The following is a 19,642-nucleotide window of genomic DNA, read 5'->3' as shown; positions in this document are numbered from 1 at the left end:
ATTTTAAGCACTTATGTTCCAGACTCAACAACTAAAATACATGAATTGGTTCGTGTAATCTTCATTAAAAAAATTCCGCGAAGCGGATACTAATACTGCCCTCGCGTCACAGGTGAGAACACAGAAGGCCAAGACAGTTAAACAGCTGGCCGAGCCCCAGAACTAATCCAGGGCGAGACGCGGCACCCTACTGGTCTGAGCCTGCCGCGCGCATACCTCTGCCTGCACGTGGGCTGTGCTGACGGCGGGGGCGGGATGCGGGCCGCGTGCGGCCGGCGCGGACTCGCAGGGCGCAGCACCCCGAAATACTTCCCACCTGGCTGCCTCGAGGGCGGGATCCGCACCTTTTCCTCGCCCGCGGGGCCTCAGGTTACAGTCGGCCCCGGCCTGCACGTGACCGGCGGCGTGCGGCGCGCAGCGCGCAACGGCAGATCACCGGGCGGGGGCGGGGCCTGGCGGGAGCCCCGCCCCATCCCGGGCCAGTTAACTGGCGGCCGCGGTGCTGGCGCTCACTTCGCAGTGCAGCGGTCTGGGGCGGCGGTGTCCGCGCGGCTGCGGCCATGGCCACGGTGCGGGAGAAGGCGGCGGCGCTCAACCTGTCGGCTCTCCAGAGTCCCGCGCAGAGGCCTCCCGGTAGGTGCCGAGGACCCGGTCCGGGGACGGTGGGGGTCACGGGGTGGGCGGGGGGCGCAGGCTGAGGTTCTCGCGCGGGCGGGGGATCCCGCCAGGTACAGCCAGGTCCGCGGCCGCCTCCGCGAGCTCCGCACAGCTGTGGCCGCTCGGGCCGGCGCCCCCGCCGGTGAGCTGCTGTGCCGGACCCTGGTGCCCTCGCAGCCAGCTTTCTCCTAAGTTACCTAGACTTTAACTTCACCGCGCGCTAGTCTGTGCGCCAGCTGCGTGCCGGGCGCTTGCAGTAGGTCTCCAGACGTGCTCCACATCATTACTGGTTACTGCCTCAGCCACAAACCTTGACTCCACAATATGACCAGGGGCCCAGTGCCTCTGTTGCCCAGTTTGTTGCCCAGACTCTTCCTGGGAGTGGTGAGAGGTTTCTGTTATATTAAGTTCTACCGGCAGGAACTTGGCATAAAAGGCATTTATTAGTTACACTTTCTGGATAAGCAGTATTTCAGTGAATAGAAGTTTTTGCTTTTCCTTTTCAATGGTTGCATGAGATAGGGAGAGACACTGGTGAATTTTGCCAGCTAAATCATGTCCTGGGGGGCAGGTTACTTAGGATGTTAGTATGCTAACATCTTGGTTTCTTTAAATGTCCAAACAATTGAACAGAATCGGATGATCGGTTCTAAAATTCCGATTTTAGCATACCCTACGTCTCAGTTAATAGAGTTAAGGGGTACAGATAATACTTGGCTTTTTTGTTTTCCTTTTAGAGAAGTTACAACTTTCCCCCCTTTCTGTAGCTACAATGTGGGTTGCTGTAGGAATTAGTTCCCTTATTATTAAGCCTTTCATTTGTAAAAGCAAACCAGTGAAACTGTGACTCCTTCCTCAAGGCGACAGTGGTCAGTGGATTGACATAGGACAAATTGGGTGCATCTCAGTGGCCTCAGTTTTCTGTTTAACTTACAATTAGTAATGCTCCTTTTAATCTTCAAAATGCTGATGATAAATTGTGATAGAGAACCACTTTTCATTTGTACTTTTCTAAGAACGATCTTAACATTAATCTTACTATCCAATTAACAGGATTCAAATAAGCACATGATGGCTACATTCAGAATTTCTCCAGTGTTTACAGTGTGAAGAGAAGGGAAATACTTCATCATTTAGGAATATAAAATCAAATAATATTGGAAACAGTCTTGAGAAGTCTTTAGGCTTACTTTCTGAGTGAAAGAAATTGCCAAAATTTTTTTTTTTTTTTTAATTTTATAGCTACTTTATTTATTTATTTTTGGCTGTGTTGGGTCTTCGGTTCGTGCGAGGGCTTTCTCCAGTTACGGCGAGTGGGGGCCACTCTTCATCGCGGTGCGGGGACCGCTCTTCATCGCGTTGCGCGGGCCTTTCACCATCGCGGCCCCTCCCGTTGCGGGGCACAGGCTCCAGACGCGCAGGCTCAACAGTTGTGGCTCACGGGCCCAGCCGCTCCGCGGCATGTGGGATCTTCCCAGACCAGGGCTCGAACCCGTGTCCCCTGCATTAGCAGGCAGATTCCCAACCACTGCGCCATCAGGGAAGCCTGCCAAATTTTATGTGATTAAAAGTCCTGTCTTCTCTAACAGCTGAAATACCTGTTCTGAGCTTTGGTCATTAGTGAACAGGTTCTTCATATAAGGGAATATGTATTCAAAATTAGGTAGATGACTCTCAGAGGGAAGAGTTGAAGTGCTGGTCATCGAATTTGAACCCAAGGAAAGGACCACTGTCTTCTGCACACCAGGTGCAGTGGGCAGAGAAGGGCCCACTGCATTTTCTCATCTGTTTTGGTTGCTACAGTTGGAACCCTACCTGTTATCCTATGTTCATCCCCCTTCCCACTCTTTAGTTGCCTTGTCACAGTCCTAGCGAGCATGGTAATGGGAGCCTGTGTTCTTGGTTCCCTGCCATTCTCTTTCTGTGTGCTCTGGCAAGCAGCTTTGTATTTTTGTTTCTCTACCTATTAGTAATTCTTCCATAGTTTAAAGGGGCTGTAACAACCAGGGACCTGATTTATGTAGAAGAAATAAAGTCTGTATGCTAACCTTTAGTAAGTAGTTTGAAGAAATTTGTCTTTTAATATAGACAAGCAAGAAAGTGGTATGTTATCCTGTTATCCCTTTATACTGTAACCTAATTCTTTGAATTCACCTGGTATCACTTTTCCAGGGAGCTCAAAGTACTTCCCATATGCTATCTCATTAATCTGTATGAATTAAAGCAGGGGTCAGTGCCTACTTTTGTTAATAGCTCTCTAAACATATTCTAAAATTGTTCTTTATTTATTTTACATAGTTTACCTGCAGCCTTCTTTTCAGAGGCAGTGTCAGTCTTCAGCATGACATCTCTAATGCTGTGTAAGAGGAAAACAAACTTTGGATTACCAAAACCAATATGCAGTAAAAGTGTTGCAGTATTGATATTGGCGTATAGGTAGTTTTCCCCACTCAGTCACATCTGCCTAGTTTTAACACTCAAAGCACAGCTCTCTACATTTATCTATTTTCATGAAATTTTGGTTAATGTCCAATAAATGTAGTCCTTTTCCTTTGTCTTAACAATTCTGTAATGTTTTAAAACCTCTTTTGAAAAAAAATAATTCTTAAGTAAAATTCTCTCAAATCCTAAATGATTTAGGATTTTATATACTTGTTATCTTCTGATGAGGAGTTAAATCTTCTGGTATGTGTCACATTTGTCATCTCACCTGCTAGTGGTCTTTATTTGACTGACTACTGTTCAGAGCTTGACATCATCATCCAAGTGGTATGAATAGGTAAAAGGTAAACTCTTTGAGGGTGGGGACTGTGTCTTCTTAGTTCAAAGAAAGGAAGAGAAAGAAAGAGGCCTTCCTTTTTTTTTTTTTTTTTTTTTTTTTTTTTACTTTTTAAATAAACATTTTTAGGATAGATTTAGATTTACAAAAAGTCACTAAGTTAGTGCTTAGAGTTCCCATATGCCCTTCACTCAGTTTCCCTTATGATTAACATCTTACATTAGTGTAATACATTTGTCACAATTAGTGAACCGATATTGATAGTCCATGCTTTTACTCAGATTTCCTTAGTTTTTGCCTAATATCCTTTTTCTGTTCCAGGGTCCCATCCAGGATATTACATTACAGTGAATCCACATGTCCTTCGGCTCTTCTAGATTGAGACAATTTCCCCTTTCGTTTTTATACGTCTGTTAATTGCTGGGTACGTGCCAGCCACTTTACATATATATCGCAGATGACCTTCACAATAACTGAGGGAAGTGGAATTAACTCTGTTTTGCACCAGAAAAGTTAGGCAGTTTGCCCAAGATTGCATTATTAGTAGTGATGGAGCCAAGAATAGAGAACCAAGTTCTCTGGGACTCCAGAACCCACACTCTTGTGTTTTTCTATTCACAGAACCTAGCACTGTGCCTGCTGCATTACCACAAGTTTCCATGTCTAAACAGTATTCAATTAACCTAGGGTTTCTGAACCTTGGCTCTGCTGACGTTTTCTTTGCTGTTGCGGGAGCTGGCCTGTCACTGTAGAATGTTAAGCGGTGTCCCTGGCCCCTCTACCCACTAAACATCAGTAGCATTTCTCCCTCCTCAGCTTATAACAACCAAAAATGGCTCCAGACATTGCCAAATGTCCGGGGGGAGTAAAATCACCTACTAAGAACCACTGTGTTAACCCTTCTTTAAAATATTTTAATAGTTGGCAATAATCTACAACTAACAAGTATTGAATAATTTGAACCTCTGTGAAGTATAAGGAAATTTGAATGAAATAAGGCAGTAGCTCACAATTTCTTTAAGCTTTGTGCAAAACTGCCTAACATGAGCTATCTGAATTCTTTTCTTTTGTGTGTGTTGGGGGTGGGGGCAGTGTAATATCCAAAAATGAAAATAAAATTGTTACATATTCATTTAGAAGTAGCATGTTTTAGTAACTCTGTGTGTATGTTTACCTTACATTGGGATCCAGTTTTATAATGTGTCTATTGATCTAAGGAGTTAATATAATCTCACTGATTGGCATGATTATAGAATTGTTTTCACCCTTAAATTGGTTTTCACAGCAGGGCCATAGTTGATGCTGACTGCACAGATCATGGTTGATGCTGATTATCCCCTTGTGACTTAATGAGTAAATATAATTTCTTGACCTATCTGCCTTATGACTTGATTTTTAAGGAATTATTATTATAATGACTTGATTATTTAGTGTGCCTTTTTAGAAGTAAAGATGATTATTAGTAGTGTTACAAATACACATAAGTTCAATATTAGAAGTTTAACTTTTTTATGGCTGGTAAACTTTTTTGGGTAGATTTCAAATACATGCAGAGGATGGGTCTTTGCTTTGGAAAAATAGCTATTGTTTTCACACAGATAAAGATAAGCCTGCTTGAAAACTGAATGTTAACTAGCCTAGATTTATATAGGGCTCACGAGCATGTGTAGTATGTTATAGATCTAGTTTAAAACAGTTTCTGAGCCTCTTGATAGCTTCTCAAAGCTTCTTATCCGACAGGTCAAATTTGTTCCTATGCTTCATTTCTTACATATTTTGTTTGGTGTTCAATGACCATGTCTAAAATGGAGAGAGATATAATTTTAGTCTCTAAAGTCCTACAAATCAGCAGTTTAGACCTGAAACATACCTTAAACATAGTGTTTAATTCTTGTATCAGTAAATGAAGAAAACAAATTATAAAAGTTAAGTCTCTTATTCAGGGTTATCGCAGCTGGTCTCTAGACTTTGATCGTTAGGTCATGATGCTTTTGGAACATGCTTAACCAAATGTAAACAAAGAAGCATCAAGATGTAGATAGTGATGAATTTTAAAGAATTGTCCAGCTCATATGCAAGTGAAGTTTGAGGACAAGCTGAAGCTTAAATTCTGATTGCTAGACTTACAAAACATTCATTGTATACTTCGGGTCTCTCGAATCCTGTTTAGAAGTCACAATAATTCATCTTACTGGGCCATGGTCAGCGATACCAATGTTCATTTCAGCTCTTAGATGATGATAAATAAGAAGTTTCAAACCAGCATGTGGGGGATCTGTGTTCAACTGGTGAAGTCAGCGTTAAAAAAACAGGTTATCCTGGTGTGAGTTTTGGCACAGTTAGTCGTCAAGTCCAGGGTAGATTATGTATTAAAATATCTGTATGAACATGAGTTTGGGTCTGTGGGTGGTGATGCTTAAGGGGAAATACTCCAGGATATTTGCAACCAGGATGCAATGGTTGGGAATTAATGGTCAGTGAGAACAGAGGGGACCTGAAAGGGCTGAATTGTATTATGCCTGGAGAACTCTGGAAACATTGTATGGCTCACAGGTGCCTGCTATCCTGCTCTAACCTGTTCTTTAATCTTTTATACTGTGTTATCCAACCTGCAAGACTTCCTGATTTTCCATATTTAAACAGCAAGTTAATATGGGGAAATATATTCTTTATTTCTTAATTCCCCTGTGAAGATTAGCCTTTTTCACGTCATTGAGGCTCTCACCCCCATCAGTTGTCTTATTGATCTCAAATTAATAAGTGAGTCAGCCTTATCTTTTAGGGTTTTTATGCTTACTTACTTGTAGCTCAACTGTCATGATTTATGTGTTTCACCTTTAGTATTATTACTAGCCCAGAAGTCTGTTTTGTTGGTACTTAATAGGCAATCTGAGCTCTACAAGTTTGAACCTTGCTTATTTTCCTTTCCTGTGTACTATGGATAGTATATATCATAGAATTTATGATACCTATCTTATTTTAGGAGTAATGACTACTAAGTGTTTTTAAATAGCTTGGTTAAGGATTCACAAATCTTAAAGTTGTTTTTTTGTTTGTTTCTTTAATCTCATTGGCTCACTTAAAGCTGTTTCAGTTAATCCAAGTCTTCAATGAAAGGTTAATGCTAAAACTATCTGCTAACTTTTTTTTTTTTACAAAGCTTCTTTTTTTAAAAAATTTATTTATCTAATTTATTTATTTTGGGCTGCACTGTGTGTTCTTGGCTTCGCGTGGACTTTTTCTAGTTGCGGCGAGCGGGGGCTACTCTTCGTTGCAGTGCACGGGCTTCTCATTGCGGTGGCTTCTCTTGTTGTGGAGCACGGGCTCTAGGCACAAGGGCTTCAGTAGTTGTGGTGCATGGGCTTAGTTGCTCCGCGGCATGTGGGATCTTCCCGGACCAGGGCTCGAACCCATGTCCTCTGCATTGGCAGGGGGATTCTTAACTACTGCACCACCAGGGAAGCCCTGCTGACTTACTTTTAATATATTTATATTTAAGTACTAAGAAAAGCTAGTATATATTTACTACCTGTAAAACTGAGGGTAAGTTTGTTTAATTCCCTGAGCCTCAATTTCTTCAAACTAGGATTATTAATAACTATTTTAGAGAAGTTTATCAGGATTAAATGAGAGAAGGCAGAGCTTGTCATATTGTAAGTCCTCAAATGTTAGCTACTATTAATAATATAATGAAGATTTGAAAAAAGACTAAAGAACAGACATTAAGTTCATTTAAATCTCAGCTATAATCTCTGGTATGTTAGGAAGTTAAGAATATTAAGTGCTAATCCTCCTTTGCTGGAACCAGTACAGCTACTCCTAGTTCTGGATACCAGGGGAACGACCTGGACATATTTTGAGATTCCATCCAGTGCATGATTCTGGCTCTACTCAGTAGAGACTAAATACAGTACCAGTAGTAAGTCTAGTTTCAGCTTGATTTATCTAGTTGAGTCTCCATAATTCAGTTCTTAAAACTGCTCACATATTTGGAAAACTAGCATCAATTACTTCTTTGTTTAGTAATGGATTATGAAGTATCTGGAATTTTAAAATATAATTTTGATAATTAAAAACAATCTTGCTGGGACTTCCCTGGTAGCGCAGTGGTTAAGAATCCGCCTGCCGATGCAGGGGACACGGGTTCGAGCCCTGGTCTGGGAAGATCCCACATGCCACGGAGCAACTAAGCCCGTGTGCCACAACTACTGAGGCTGTGCTCTAGAGCTCGCGAGCCACAACTGCTGAGCCCATGTGTCACAACTGCTGAAGCCCACCCGCATATAGCCCGTGCCCTGCAACAAGAGAAGCCACCGCAGTAAGCCCGCACACTGCAACGAAGAGTAGCCCCTGCTCGCCACAACTAGAGAAAGCCTGCGCACAGTGACGAAGACCCACTGCAGCCAAAAATAAAAATTAATTAATTAATTAATTAAAAAAACCCATAATCTTGCTGATTATTTTAAACTAAGATCATAATAATGGATAGATAGTAAAATTACCCATCTACTTTTGGTATTGGAAATACACAAACAATAAAGGGTTTTCTGTGTGTGTGTATGTTAGTAATTTTTATGGTAGCTACAAAATTACACTATAGGTGAATACACTGTGGTTCACTACACTCCCTATATTTATTGCAGCACAAAAGATGAATTTCAAATGACCCACTTAAAATTTATGACTCTAGTGCATTGAGTGGAGTTTTTTTTTTCTCTCAGCCGCGCCGCGTGGCTTGCAGGGTCTTAGTTCCCCAACCAGGGATGGAAACCGGGCCCCTGGCAGTGGAAGCACAAGTGCTAACCACTGGACCACCAGGGAATTCCCAAGTGGAGTTTTAATGTGCTTCAGAAACTTTGCTTTCATCTTACATATTCTATTTTATCTAAAAAAGCAGGAAGGTAATTTCAAGTAGGAGTTTCTTTAATTATAATTCCCCTTATTCGTTATTGTTGTACCGTTGCATATTGTTTTCCTTCTTAGACTACCTTAAGGGATGTAATCAGTTTTCAATTTCTCTGCCAAAATATCTTGGAAATAAAGGAGTTATATACTTAACAAAAATGGGGGCTTAAAAATTAGAACAACTGAATATTCAGAGGGTCATTAAAAGGTATAACACATAAAAAGGCATACTATGTGTTTACATAAAAAGAGAGCAAGCCAGCTAGCCACCAGGCTGACGATTAGCTAGACTTAGTTCCATCATCTTACTAAAACTTAAGGTCCATTTTTTTTTTTTTTTAAGATGTTAGCTATGAGTTTCTCTTTTAATTAATTAATTAATTAATTTTTGGCTGTGTTGGGTCTTCATTTCTGTGCGAGGGCTTTCTCTAGTTGCGGCAAGCGGGGGCCACTCTTCATCGCGGTGCGCGGGCCTCTCACTATCGTGGCCTCTCCCGTTGCGGAGCACAGGCTCCAGACGCGCAGGCTCAGTAGTTGTGGCTCACGGGCTTAGTTGTTCCGCGGCATGTGGGATCTTCCCAGACCAGGGCTCGAACCCGTGTCCCCTGCATTAGCAGGCAGATTCTCAACCACTGCGCCACCAGGGAAGCCCCCATTTTCTTTTAATTGTTTCTCCTTTTCTTCTTTGTAGTTATGCCAAATATCAACTTAATAAAATGAGGAAAAATATGATGGATCTTTGAAAGCACGTTTTCTAAAACCTTACTTTATTTCTGTGCTTTTCCTATCTTTGCAATAGGCTATAAGCTCCTATTGAACAGGAACCAAACTGTTAGTTTATCCTGTATAACAAAGTACTTAACTCATGAGTCTGCATAATAAAAAGCTTTAAAAAAAATTAGTTTATTCCAACAAGCATTGTGTGTGTATGTATATCTATAACTATACATGTGTCTATCTGTATGTCTGTCTTATCTGACTGATAAATGCTTTGAAATTGTATAGACTGTGAACCAAATCCCAGTACCACCTCTTACAATATAATGTCTGGAGGTTACACTTAACCTCTGTGAATCTGTTTTCCATCTCTCAAATAGAGGTGATGTCTGCTTCATAGGGTTGCTGTTGAAGATTAGAGCATTTATATAGGCATTTAATAGAGCTCTTGTACATAATTGGTAACTGCCACAAGGTCCTGCTTGATCTGCATCCCCCCACTCCAAACCGCATTGTCACTCCTCTCTGATCTCACTTCCTACTGTTCTTTCCCTTGGTCACCTACTCAGGTCATGGCGGCCTCCTTCCTGTTCTCATAGTGGAGTACACCCCCTCCTCAGGGCCTTTGCTCTTTCTGTTCTCTCTGTTCTTTCCCCAGATAACTGCACAGCTTGCCCCCAGGTTTTACGTAGGCTTCTGATCAGAGATCACCATGTCAAAGAGGTCTTTTCTGACCTCCCATCTAAAACAGCATTCTCTTTCTTACCTGGCTTTATTTTTCTTCTTGGCACTGATCTAACATATACATAATGTCTGTATCTTCCCACAAAGAATAAGTCTATAAGAACAGGGACTTTATTTTGCCCACTCTTGTATCCTAGCACATCAAACAGTGTTTAGCATATAGTAGGCACTACATTTTTTAATGAGTTGCTACTAATAATTTCATATTTCAATAACAAGCTGCCCTCATAATTGTTTCTTATTAATAACTTTGGAGATTTGCTTAAGGATTGCTTAGACCTTACTACAAATGAGTGAGGTGACTCTGTGATTTTTCGCATTCCAGGTTTCAGTGTAGCCCAGAAGCCGTTTGGAGCCACATATGTATGGAGCAGCATTATAAACACTCTTCAAACACAAGTGGAGGTGAAAAAACGAAGGCATCATTTAAAAAGACACAATGACTGTTTTGTTGGTTCGGAAGCTGTGGATGTCATTTTTTCTCACCTAATTCAGAATAAATACTTTGGTGATGTAGATATTCCTCGGGCCAAAGTAGTGAGAGTATGTCAAGCACTTATGGACTACAAAGTATTTGAAGCAGTTCCGACCAAAGTCTTTGGAAAAGACAAAAAACCTACATTTGAAGATAGTAGTTGCAGTCTTTACAGATTCACAACGATACCTAACCAAGACAGTCAATTAGGCAAAGAGAACAAACTGTTTTCACCTTCCAGGTTAGTCTATGTTAGATTTTCATTTACTATTGGCAGGGGGAGGGGCCTCTTTAGTGCAGTAGGTAGCGCGTCCGTCTCATAATATTGGCAGGGGGGATATTGGCAGGATTTTGTCTACTTTTTAATGAGATGCTGACTGTCTTTGTTATTTGTGGAACAGTAAATTAGGCTAAAATCTGGGTCTGTGGGTAAATTTGATAAAGTAGAGCAAACTTTTGTTTATTTGGTATCTCCTAGAATTCTTGTTTGTTCATATATTTAGCAGAAACCATCAACAAACTTTGATTTTTCTGCTTCAAGTTACAATTACAGTATAAAAACTGTTAAGAGAGTTTATACACTAAGTGGTATGAGAACAGGAGAGGTGAAGACAAGCAGGTGGGTTGTCACTAGAATCCAGAAAATAGCAGGTGTGAAATATGAAAGGAGCCAGTATGCAGAAAGTTTCATAGGACATTGTAAGGAGTTTGCACGTGATCACACAGATGTTGGGGAGGCCACAGAAAGATGTTAAGCATGATGAGATTGTATTTTAGGCAGCTATATGGACAGCCTAATGGGGAGAGGAATCTTGCAATATTGTGGTCTACAGATGAGGGGGGAAGTAGGCAGCAGTGGTGGAGGAGCAGGAATCACTTAAAGGGAGCCTGGGGGACAGAATTGTAGAACCCAGTGATTGAAATGGATGTAGGTGATAAGTGCATAGCTAACTTAGTTATTTGTCATGAGATAAAACTTTTCCCTTTTATTCCCCTCAGCTAAGCTGTGAAGAGGTGACCATGTAATTGAAGCTCTTACAATTCAGATCTGTCCCAAAGTCAGAGTTTTAGTGTATTGACTTTCAAATGTTTTTTTTAACTCTATATTTAAAACATGATAAAATTTACCTCTCTCTGTATAGGAAGGAAGTAGGAGGATAAGGTAGGGCACAGTCAGTACTTTCCAAATGTAGGTCCACGTGCTTTATCTGAAACCTTTGGGAACAGATGCGTTTAGGAATTTGGAACTTTGGAGATTTTAGAAAGGTCATTATGTACATATATCATTTACTAGATAACACTCTGAGAGGGATCTGGGACAGCATCTGGTAATCAAATACATTAGTATTTCTGCAGTGAAAATATTCATACTAACTGGGATAGATAAAGACTGTGATAGTCTCAGAACAGGTTTTGTCACTATATGAATTCTGAATAAACTTTAAATTTTTCAAAGCTTTTTGGGTTTCAGAATTATGAATAAGAGATTATAGTTATGTATTTGAGCGCTATCTACCAGAGAATGCCCCGGAAAGAGAGATAACTAATAGAACAGTAAGCATAATGAAGTTTGACTGTGTTTGATTATGTTTTAAAATTGGCGACTAACATTTTAGTCATTGAATTACTTAAATCTAAATGCTCAAAGGAGAATTTATGTAGAGTGTGTATATTCAGGCTTGAGAAAGAAGGTGGGATGTTTTTGTATTTCATTCTACTCTTAGAATTTGTATTTGTTATGTTTTTGCTCTGAAATACATAAACTTTCTAGAAACTCTTAGCTGTCAAATTCAAAAATATTTCTGTAGGCTTACTAATAAACAGGAATTTATGAAATAAATTTATTTTAGGTATGCAGATGCATTATTTAAGTCCTCCGATATCAAATCTGCAAGTTTAGAGGATCTGTGGGAAAATCTGAGTTTAAAGCCTGCTGACTCCCCTCACGTAAATATCTCTGCAAACTTGTCTCCACAAGGTAAGCTAAAGATGATACAGGAAGAAATAGAAGACTAACTTCAAATAAAGTTATTTAAATTTTTTCAATCTTAACCTTTATTAGAATTTAGATATTCAGAGCATAAAGAAAGAGCACACTGTGTATTAAAGCTGTTTATATTAAGTTTTAACAGAGGTCTATTATCTTTAACAAATAGATCAGTGTTGCAATTCTGGAACACTGACTTTTGTCCTATCAGCTGGCAGAGATTCAAATCTGAAATGTTTTACATGCAGATTTTAAAAAATTTATTTAAAATCTGCTCTCAGATATATCTTTCCCTAAGATTTTATTAGGTTAAATAAAAATTTGACAATTATATTAAAACATTAACAGGGTTATATGTTCTTCCTTGTCTGTGGCAATGGAATGTGGTTTTAATGACTGATTTCCACCTTCCCTCCCCCATCCCAGTTGTGGAAACCCTGAGCAGAATAATCTGCAGCCAATGGTTTCAAACCAGTTTTCAGATTGAATGAATCATTCTTTCTTCCAAGGTCCTTATTAACATGTTATATGACTTGATCTCTTATCAAGCCATATTGCTTTTTACAGTACAAAAATGAAAAGAATTCCTGTTGTCCAATGTCTGTTCTCCTACACTTTAAACAAATCTTGAATTGTTTTACTTTGTTATAAGAAACTACTTCATAAAATTGACTCTCTCTCTTTCTTCTTCTTCCTTTTTTTTTTTTTCTTTTGCCACAAGTTTATTAGCTTAGACCTGCCTAGGCAGATATTGTGGTGAGCGTGTAGTAACTATTAATCGTTACTTTTCCCCTTGTTATTTTCCCTGTGCAGTTATTAATGAAGTATGGCAAGAAGAAACAGTTGGGCGTCTGCTACAACTTATAGACCTTCCACTCCTTGACTCCCTCCTCAAACGGCAAGAGGTGGTACCTAAAGTTACTCAACCAAAGAGGCAGCCTGAGTTGGTCAACAACAGGAACTATCTGGATCGAGGGATTCTCAAGGCTTACGGTGAATCTCAGTATGTGGAAATACATATAATAATTTGAGTGTGTTTATAGGAAGATATTAGTTTTAAGATAATCTTTTGACTTCTGTCCATACGATCAGATATGCTTTGTCAGTTGATATTATCAGTATTGGGAAAAATGAACAAAATAACCTTGGTCAAAATTAAGGAGATTTAAATGTCATTATTTTTCATATTCATTTTTGTTTCACATATATCTCACTTGCACATCAAGTGAAGAAAATGATTATGTTCCATCTTCTTTGTTAAAATGTGGGGCTGTCTGCTCTCTTAGAGCTGTCTGGTCTTCAGAGGGACCTGGAACAAAATGAACAGATTTGTCAAATTCTTAGACTCCTTTGACTATATATGCTTTTATAGTCTTCTAGAATGTGTATTAAATATGTGTTTTTCGAAATTGAGTTATTTGTAGTGAGGTGGATGGACCTAGAGTCTGTCATATAGAGTGAAGTAAGTCAGAAAGAGAAAAACAAATACCATATGCTAACACATATGTATGGAATCTAAAAAAAAAAAAAAAAATGGTTCTGATGAACCTAGGGGCAGGACAGGAATAAAGACGCAGATGTAGAGAATGGACTTGAGGACACGGGGAGGGAGAAGGGTAAGCTTGGACAATGTGAGAGTGGTGTGGACATATATACAGTACCAAATGTAAAATAGATAGCTAGTGGGAAGCAGCTGCATCACACAGGGAGATCAGCTTGGTGCTTTGTGACCACCTAGAGGCGTGGGATAAGGAGGGTGGGAGGGAGATGCAAGAGGGAGGGGATATGGGGATGTATGTATACATATAGCTGATTCACTTTGTTATACCGCAGAAACTAACACAACATTGTAAAGCAATTATACTCCAATGAAGATGTTAAAAAAAGAAAGAATATATACTTATTCCATATGTATTATAAGTTAAGCATATATTTATTTATTTATTTATTTATTTATTTATTTATTTTACTGCATCACCAACTTCCGGGTTGTTGTGATAAAAATCCATTATTTTATATTGAGTTTACTATACTTTTCATACATGAGTTCTCTTTTAAGAATTAGTTCTGTCATTATATTTAGTTTTACAACCATATTAAAAATAACAATTTAAAAAAAATAAGTGTATTTTTAAATTAACTGGTTTTATTAAAGAAACATAATGAAAATAACTCTTGCTCTCACCTCTGACTACACTCTCCTGATTAAAAATTTGAAGGTTTAACTCCAGGTGCTAAGGGAATTATGATTTTATTTTTCCTTAAGGAGGAGTTCTATATTCCTTATAACCTTGAAACTCTTCCCCTAAGTAAAATTATTAAATGTTAAAATCTTGTATTTTCTAGTTTATTTAATTTTTAGTGATTTTTGCCTTAGCAGATAGTGTTCCAGTGGTTAGGAATATGCAAACGTTTGAAAGGAATACAACTTATATTTTTAGTACTTCACCATTTCTACATTCTAATGAATTATTAATAAACAGTTGAATGTCAAAAGGTAGCTTAAGTCCTTATGTGAAAAAATTAATCCCGACATACTACTTATTGAACTCTCTATATAAAGAGGAAGCTTATTATTCTACAAGAATTTAAATTACATTTCTACAATCTAAAGTAACATGTAAAAAAAATTTATGATTACCTTAAATTTTAAGTACAGAATCAGAAATTGACCTTAAAGTTCATCTATCTACATCTTATGATGAAGCTGATGACCAGAGGAGATGACATGACCTGGGTGGTGGCAGAATTAATTGTCCTGAGTTCACAGCAGTGGAGGACATGATTTTTTTTAAACTATATATATTAACAAATTGAATATTAAAAGTTAGTCATTCTGCAGATGAATGGATAAAGAAGATGTGGCACATATATACAATAGAATATTACTCAGCCATAAAAAGAAAGAAAATTGAGTTATTTGTAGCAAGGTGGATGGACCTGGAGACTGTCATACAGAGTGAAGTAAGTCAGAAAGAGAAAAACAAATATCGTATACTAACATATATATGGAATCTTAAAAAAAAAAAAAAAAGGTTCTGAAGAACCTAAGGGCAGGACAGGAATAAAGACGCAGACATAGAGAATGGACTTGAGGACACGGGGAGGGGGAAGGGTAAGCTGGGACGAAGTGAGAGAGTGGCATGGACATATATACACTACCAAATGTAAAACAGATAGCTAGTGGGAAGCAGCTGCATAGCGCAGGGAGATCAGCTTGGTGCTTTGTGACCACCTAGAGGGGTGGGATAGGGAGGGTTGGAGGGAGATGCAAGAGGGAGGAGATATGGGAATGTATGTATATGTATAGCTGATTCACTTTGTTATAAAGCAGAAACTAACACACCATTGTAAAGCAATTATACTCCAATAAAGATGTTAAAAAAAAAAAAACAACTTAGTCATTCTGTTTCTTGAAATGTAGCAATTTTCTTAAGTTACCCAACTGGCATTTTATTAGAAATGGTAATTAATATTTAATTATTTTGAAACTGTACCTTATCTTCCTGTATTCTCTTCTAGCCAAAGTCAGAGATGATAGATCATACACAGAGCTTTGAAGTAAGCAATACTATATTAGAAAAATGCTGGTCTAGGAGTCAGATCTGGGATCTAGTCGTACCTGGGACCCTGAGCAAGCAACTTAGAGTTTCTGGACCTCCATAGTAAATTTAAGGAGCAGAGTTTGAATTTTGATGTCTTTCTCAGGCCTATATTGTAGTGGATGGATTCTGTTTTCACTTAAAAAAAAAAAAAAGACATATTAAACCCAACTTTTTATCTGTGATTCATGATCTAGCTATATATTAAAAAGAATTACACATCTCTTTATCTAGGTGTATAGAGATTTATTCTGGTAGGAAACTTGAAATAGCTAGTAAATTAGGTACTGAGTGTACGTTGGTTATCCTTTGCTTTTTAAAATAATAATTCTTTTCTCCCATAGGGAAGATGAGTGGCTTTCTTCAGCAATTGACTGCTTGGAATACCTTCCAGACCAGATGGTTGTAGACATAAGCAGAAACTTTCCTGAGCAACCAGATAGAATAGACTTAGTGAAAGAACTTCTGTTTGATGCCATTAGCAAATATTACAGTAGTAGGGAACCTCTGTTAAATCACCTATCTGATGTTCATAATGGAATTGCAGAACTCCTAGGTAAGTAAGATGTTACTGGATACAAGAATTTCTCTTTTGGAGGGAACAGGAAAATGTTACTTGTCCTCAAAATTAACCAAAATGGTACTACTTCAAGCTGAGAGTGGATCTGGATTAATCCGTGGAAAGTGTGTTTTTTCCAAAACTTCTAGGCCTCATTTGGAAAGAGGCTTTAATAAGCTCTGAAGTTATTCAGGGACTTCTGGTTGCCACAGGAGAATGCTGCTCTCATTCACTGGAAGCTTAATAAGCATAGAGTAGCAATTCTCTTTTTCAGAAAGTGTTATCAGCACTATCACCATTCCCCCTTCATTCTCTTCACAATGGCAGACACTCTGCTTTGTCTCTGTACCAGTGAGCCAGACTGTTCCATATGGTTTGTTGAAAACAAGTGGCAGGTTTCAGAGAATCCTTTATTTTTCTCAGGTAGAGTTGGATACATCAGTACTGTATACATAGTGTACCCTCGAAATGTAGTGAATTATTGGAAAACATAGGCTGAGAATTTATTTACAAAGCCAAGTTAGATTTAACATCTTAAGATTTGTGTATGACAAGGACTTAGGACTGGCCAATTCGAGTATAGGCTTTCTTTTTTTTTTTTTTAATTAATTTATTGTTTATTTTTGGCTGTGTTGGGTCTTCGTTGCTGCGTGCGGGCTTTCTCTAGTTGCGGCAAGCGGGGGCTACTCTTCCTTGAGGTGCATGGGCTTCACATTGCGGTGGCTTCTCTTGTTGCAGAGCATGGGCTCTAGGCACGCGGGCTTCAGTAGTTGTGGCATGTGGGCTCAGTAGTTGTGGTGCACAGGTTTAGTTGCTCTGCGGCACGCGAGATCTTCCCGGACCAGGGATCGAACCTGTGTCCCCTGCATTGGCAGGTGGATTCTTAACCACTGCGCCACCAGTGAAGTCCCAAGTATAGGCTTTCTTGATGGTATTGGTCATTCATTGTAATTCCTAGTCTTTTTGTTTTGCTTTTGAACATCGTTTTGGATAAGTTTACTGATTAGCGTAAGCTCTAACTTGAATTTTGTTCCCTTTGATATAGTCGTGTCTGGTCAAAATTAAAAGCATTTTTTTTCTTTTGGCTGAAGTGAATGGGAAGACTGAAATAGCACTAGAAGCTACTCAGCTCTTTCTAAAGCTTTTGGATTCCCAAAATAGAGAAGAATTTAGAAGACTACTGTATTTCATGGCTGTTGCAGCACATCCTTCTGAATTTAAATTACAGAAAGAAGTAAGTCTTTTGTCTAAATGTTAATTGTATTCAGTATCTGTAATATTTATAGGATGTATTATTCCATCATCAGCATCAATTATGCTGAAATGGATAGTAGCTATTAATATTTAACATTCCCTTTTATATTACAATTCTTAAAAATATATACTGTTGGGTGTGTGTTTTATTTTTATAGAGTGACAACCGAATGGTTGTGAAAAGGATATTCTCAAAAGCTATTGTTGACAATAAAAATTTATCCAAAGGCAAAACTGATCTTCTGGTACTCTTTTTAATGGATCATCAAAAAGATGTTTTTAAGGTAAAACTCTGAAAGTAGTTAAGTCGAACTTATGTAATAGATCACTAGGTTAAAATGCATTTGAATAATGTTCCATGTTCCTTCTTTTTTTTTTTTTTTTTTTAAGATTCCTGGAACTCTACATAAAATTGTCAGTGTTAAGCTCATGGACATTCAGAAGGGAAGAGATCCAAACAGAGACGCAGGTAATCTGAGAAATACTACTTCCATGTCTCACAAGGATAAATTCCTGGTGTTTATTTGAAAGTGTTTTGCTGTAAAGTAGTTGCACTTTAATTTCAACTAGACTCTAATCAATCTCCTCAGAGCTATCCAGACTTAGCTGAGAGCCTCCTTATGTCAAAAAGCAACTTGACAGGGTTAGAAAGTCAGCAGTGCTTAGCATCTTTACATGCATTTTACAAAATGGGGAAAAATATATAAGTATAAAAGTGTTGCTTGATTTTTCTAGTTAAATCTGAGGAATAGATTCATTAACTGAACTTTTTACTTTTAAACTTTAAGGATATATTTATTGCCAGAGAATTGATCAAAGTGATTATTCTGACCATACAAGGAAGACAACCAAGGATGAGCTAATGAATTTACTAAAAAATATTGATGAGGATTCAAAACTTTCTGCCAAAGAGAAGAAAAAATTGCTAGCTCAGTTCTATAAGTGTCACCCAGACATCTTTATTGAGTATTTTGGGGACTGAGTGTTCCAGTGTCTGTATATAACTTGTGTATTTTAAGAATAAATTATGTATCCTAAAGATCCAATCACATTGTAATATTGGATGTTCTTCTAAATATGAAACTGTACTTAATAAAACTTTTTTGTATAACTTTTTGTGTCTGAAACTGAGTATTAGATGGTGTATTGCTGTTAAGTATTGACCTCTTTTAGGTGGGTTGATTTATAATTATTGTGCACAATACTTTATAGAACATCCTAGGAATTTAAATGATATGACATTGCAGTGTTTATATAAGAAAGTATTAAACAGTAAGGAAGTCTGTAATTACAAGTTAATAGGAGTATGGTTTGTACCTTGAAAGGTATACTTCTTAAAGATACAAGATAGAAACTTAGGCTATGCTAAAGTGAATTTGTCAGTTACCATAAACTGTAGACAAGTCAAAAATTGAACTGTCCTAATGCTTTTGAAAACTTCAACATCTTTTAAAGCTTATTGTGGAAAATTTCAAACATATATAAATAAGGGGAGAACAGAATAATGAACTCTTTTTTTTTTTTTTTGGCTGTGTTGGGTCTTTGTTTCTGTGCGAAGGCTTTCTCTAGTTTCGGCGAGCGGGGACCACTCTTCATCGCGGTGCGCGGGCCTCTCACTGTCACGGCCTCTCTTGTTGCGGAGCACAGGCTCCAGATGCGCAGGCTCAGTAGTTGTGGCTCACGGGCCCAGTTGCTCCGTGGCATGTGGGATCTTCCCAGACCAGGGCTCGAACCCGTGTCCCCTGCATTGGCAGGCAGATTCTCAACCACTGCGCCACCAGGGAAGCCCCAATAATGAACTCTTATGTACTCATCATCCAGTTTCAACAGTTGTCAACCCATGGCCAATCTTGTTTAATCTATTCTGTGCTCCCACCTCAGCAAATTTAATATATCTTATCACTTCATCTATTAAATTTCAGTATGAATAGCTAAAAGATAAGGACATTAAAAACATAACCAC

The 19,642-nt window shown here is 38.6% G+C and overlaps 1 protein-coding gene across 1 annotated transcript; it reads left to right on the top strand.

Moving 5' to 3' along the window:
* Positions 1 to 259: 259 nt before the first annotated feature.
* On the top strand, positions 260 to 18,792 carry DEPDC7 (DEP domain containing 7). The gene is made up of 9 exons (XM_082343818.1): positions 260 to 633; positions 10,128 to 10,518; positions 12,128 to 12,255; positions 13,078 to 13,267; positions 16,211 to 16,422; positions 17,517 to 17,659; positions 17,838 to 17,963; positions 18,070 to 18,148; positions 18,468 to 18,792. Exons 1-9 carry the CDS (start codon positions 561 to 563, stop codon positions 18,659 to 18,661), a joined length of 1,536 nt encoding a protein of 511 aa, XP_082199944.1. The 5' UTR covers positions 260 to 560; the 3' UTR covers positions 18,662 to 18,792.
* The last annotated feature ends 850 nt before the right edge of the window (positions 18,793 to 19,642 follow it).

The sequence above is a fragment of the Balaenoptera borealis genome (genome assembly GCF_965194805.1).
Source record: "Balaenoptera borealis genome assembly, chromosome: 11".
Classification (NCBI taxonomy): domain Eukaryota; kingdom Metazoa; phylum Chordata; class Mammalia; order Artiodactyla; family Balaenopteridae; genus Balaenoptera; species Balaenoptera borealis.
The sequence above is the reverse complement of the archived record's forward strand: the minus strand, read 5'-3'. Positions and strand labels throughout refer to the sequence as shown.

Bases quoted from the DNA above. Each gene is read 5' to 3' on its own strand.
- DEPDC7 (XM_082343818.1), top strand. From the start codon at position 561: ATGGCCACGGTGCGGGAGAAGGCGGCGGCGCTCAACCTGTCGGCTCTC. The intron at 13,268-16,210 runs GTATGTGGAAAT...TTTCTCCCATAG, and splicing joins AAGGCTTACGGTGAATCTCA to GGAAGATGAGTGGCTTTCTT. The intron at 17,660-17,837 runs GTAAGTCTTTTG...TTATTTTTATAG, and splicing joins AATTTAAATTACAGAAAGAA to AGTGACAACCGAATGGTTGT.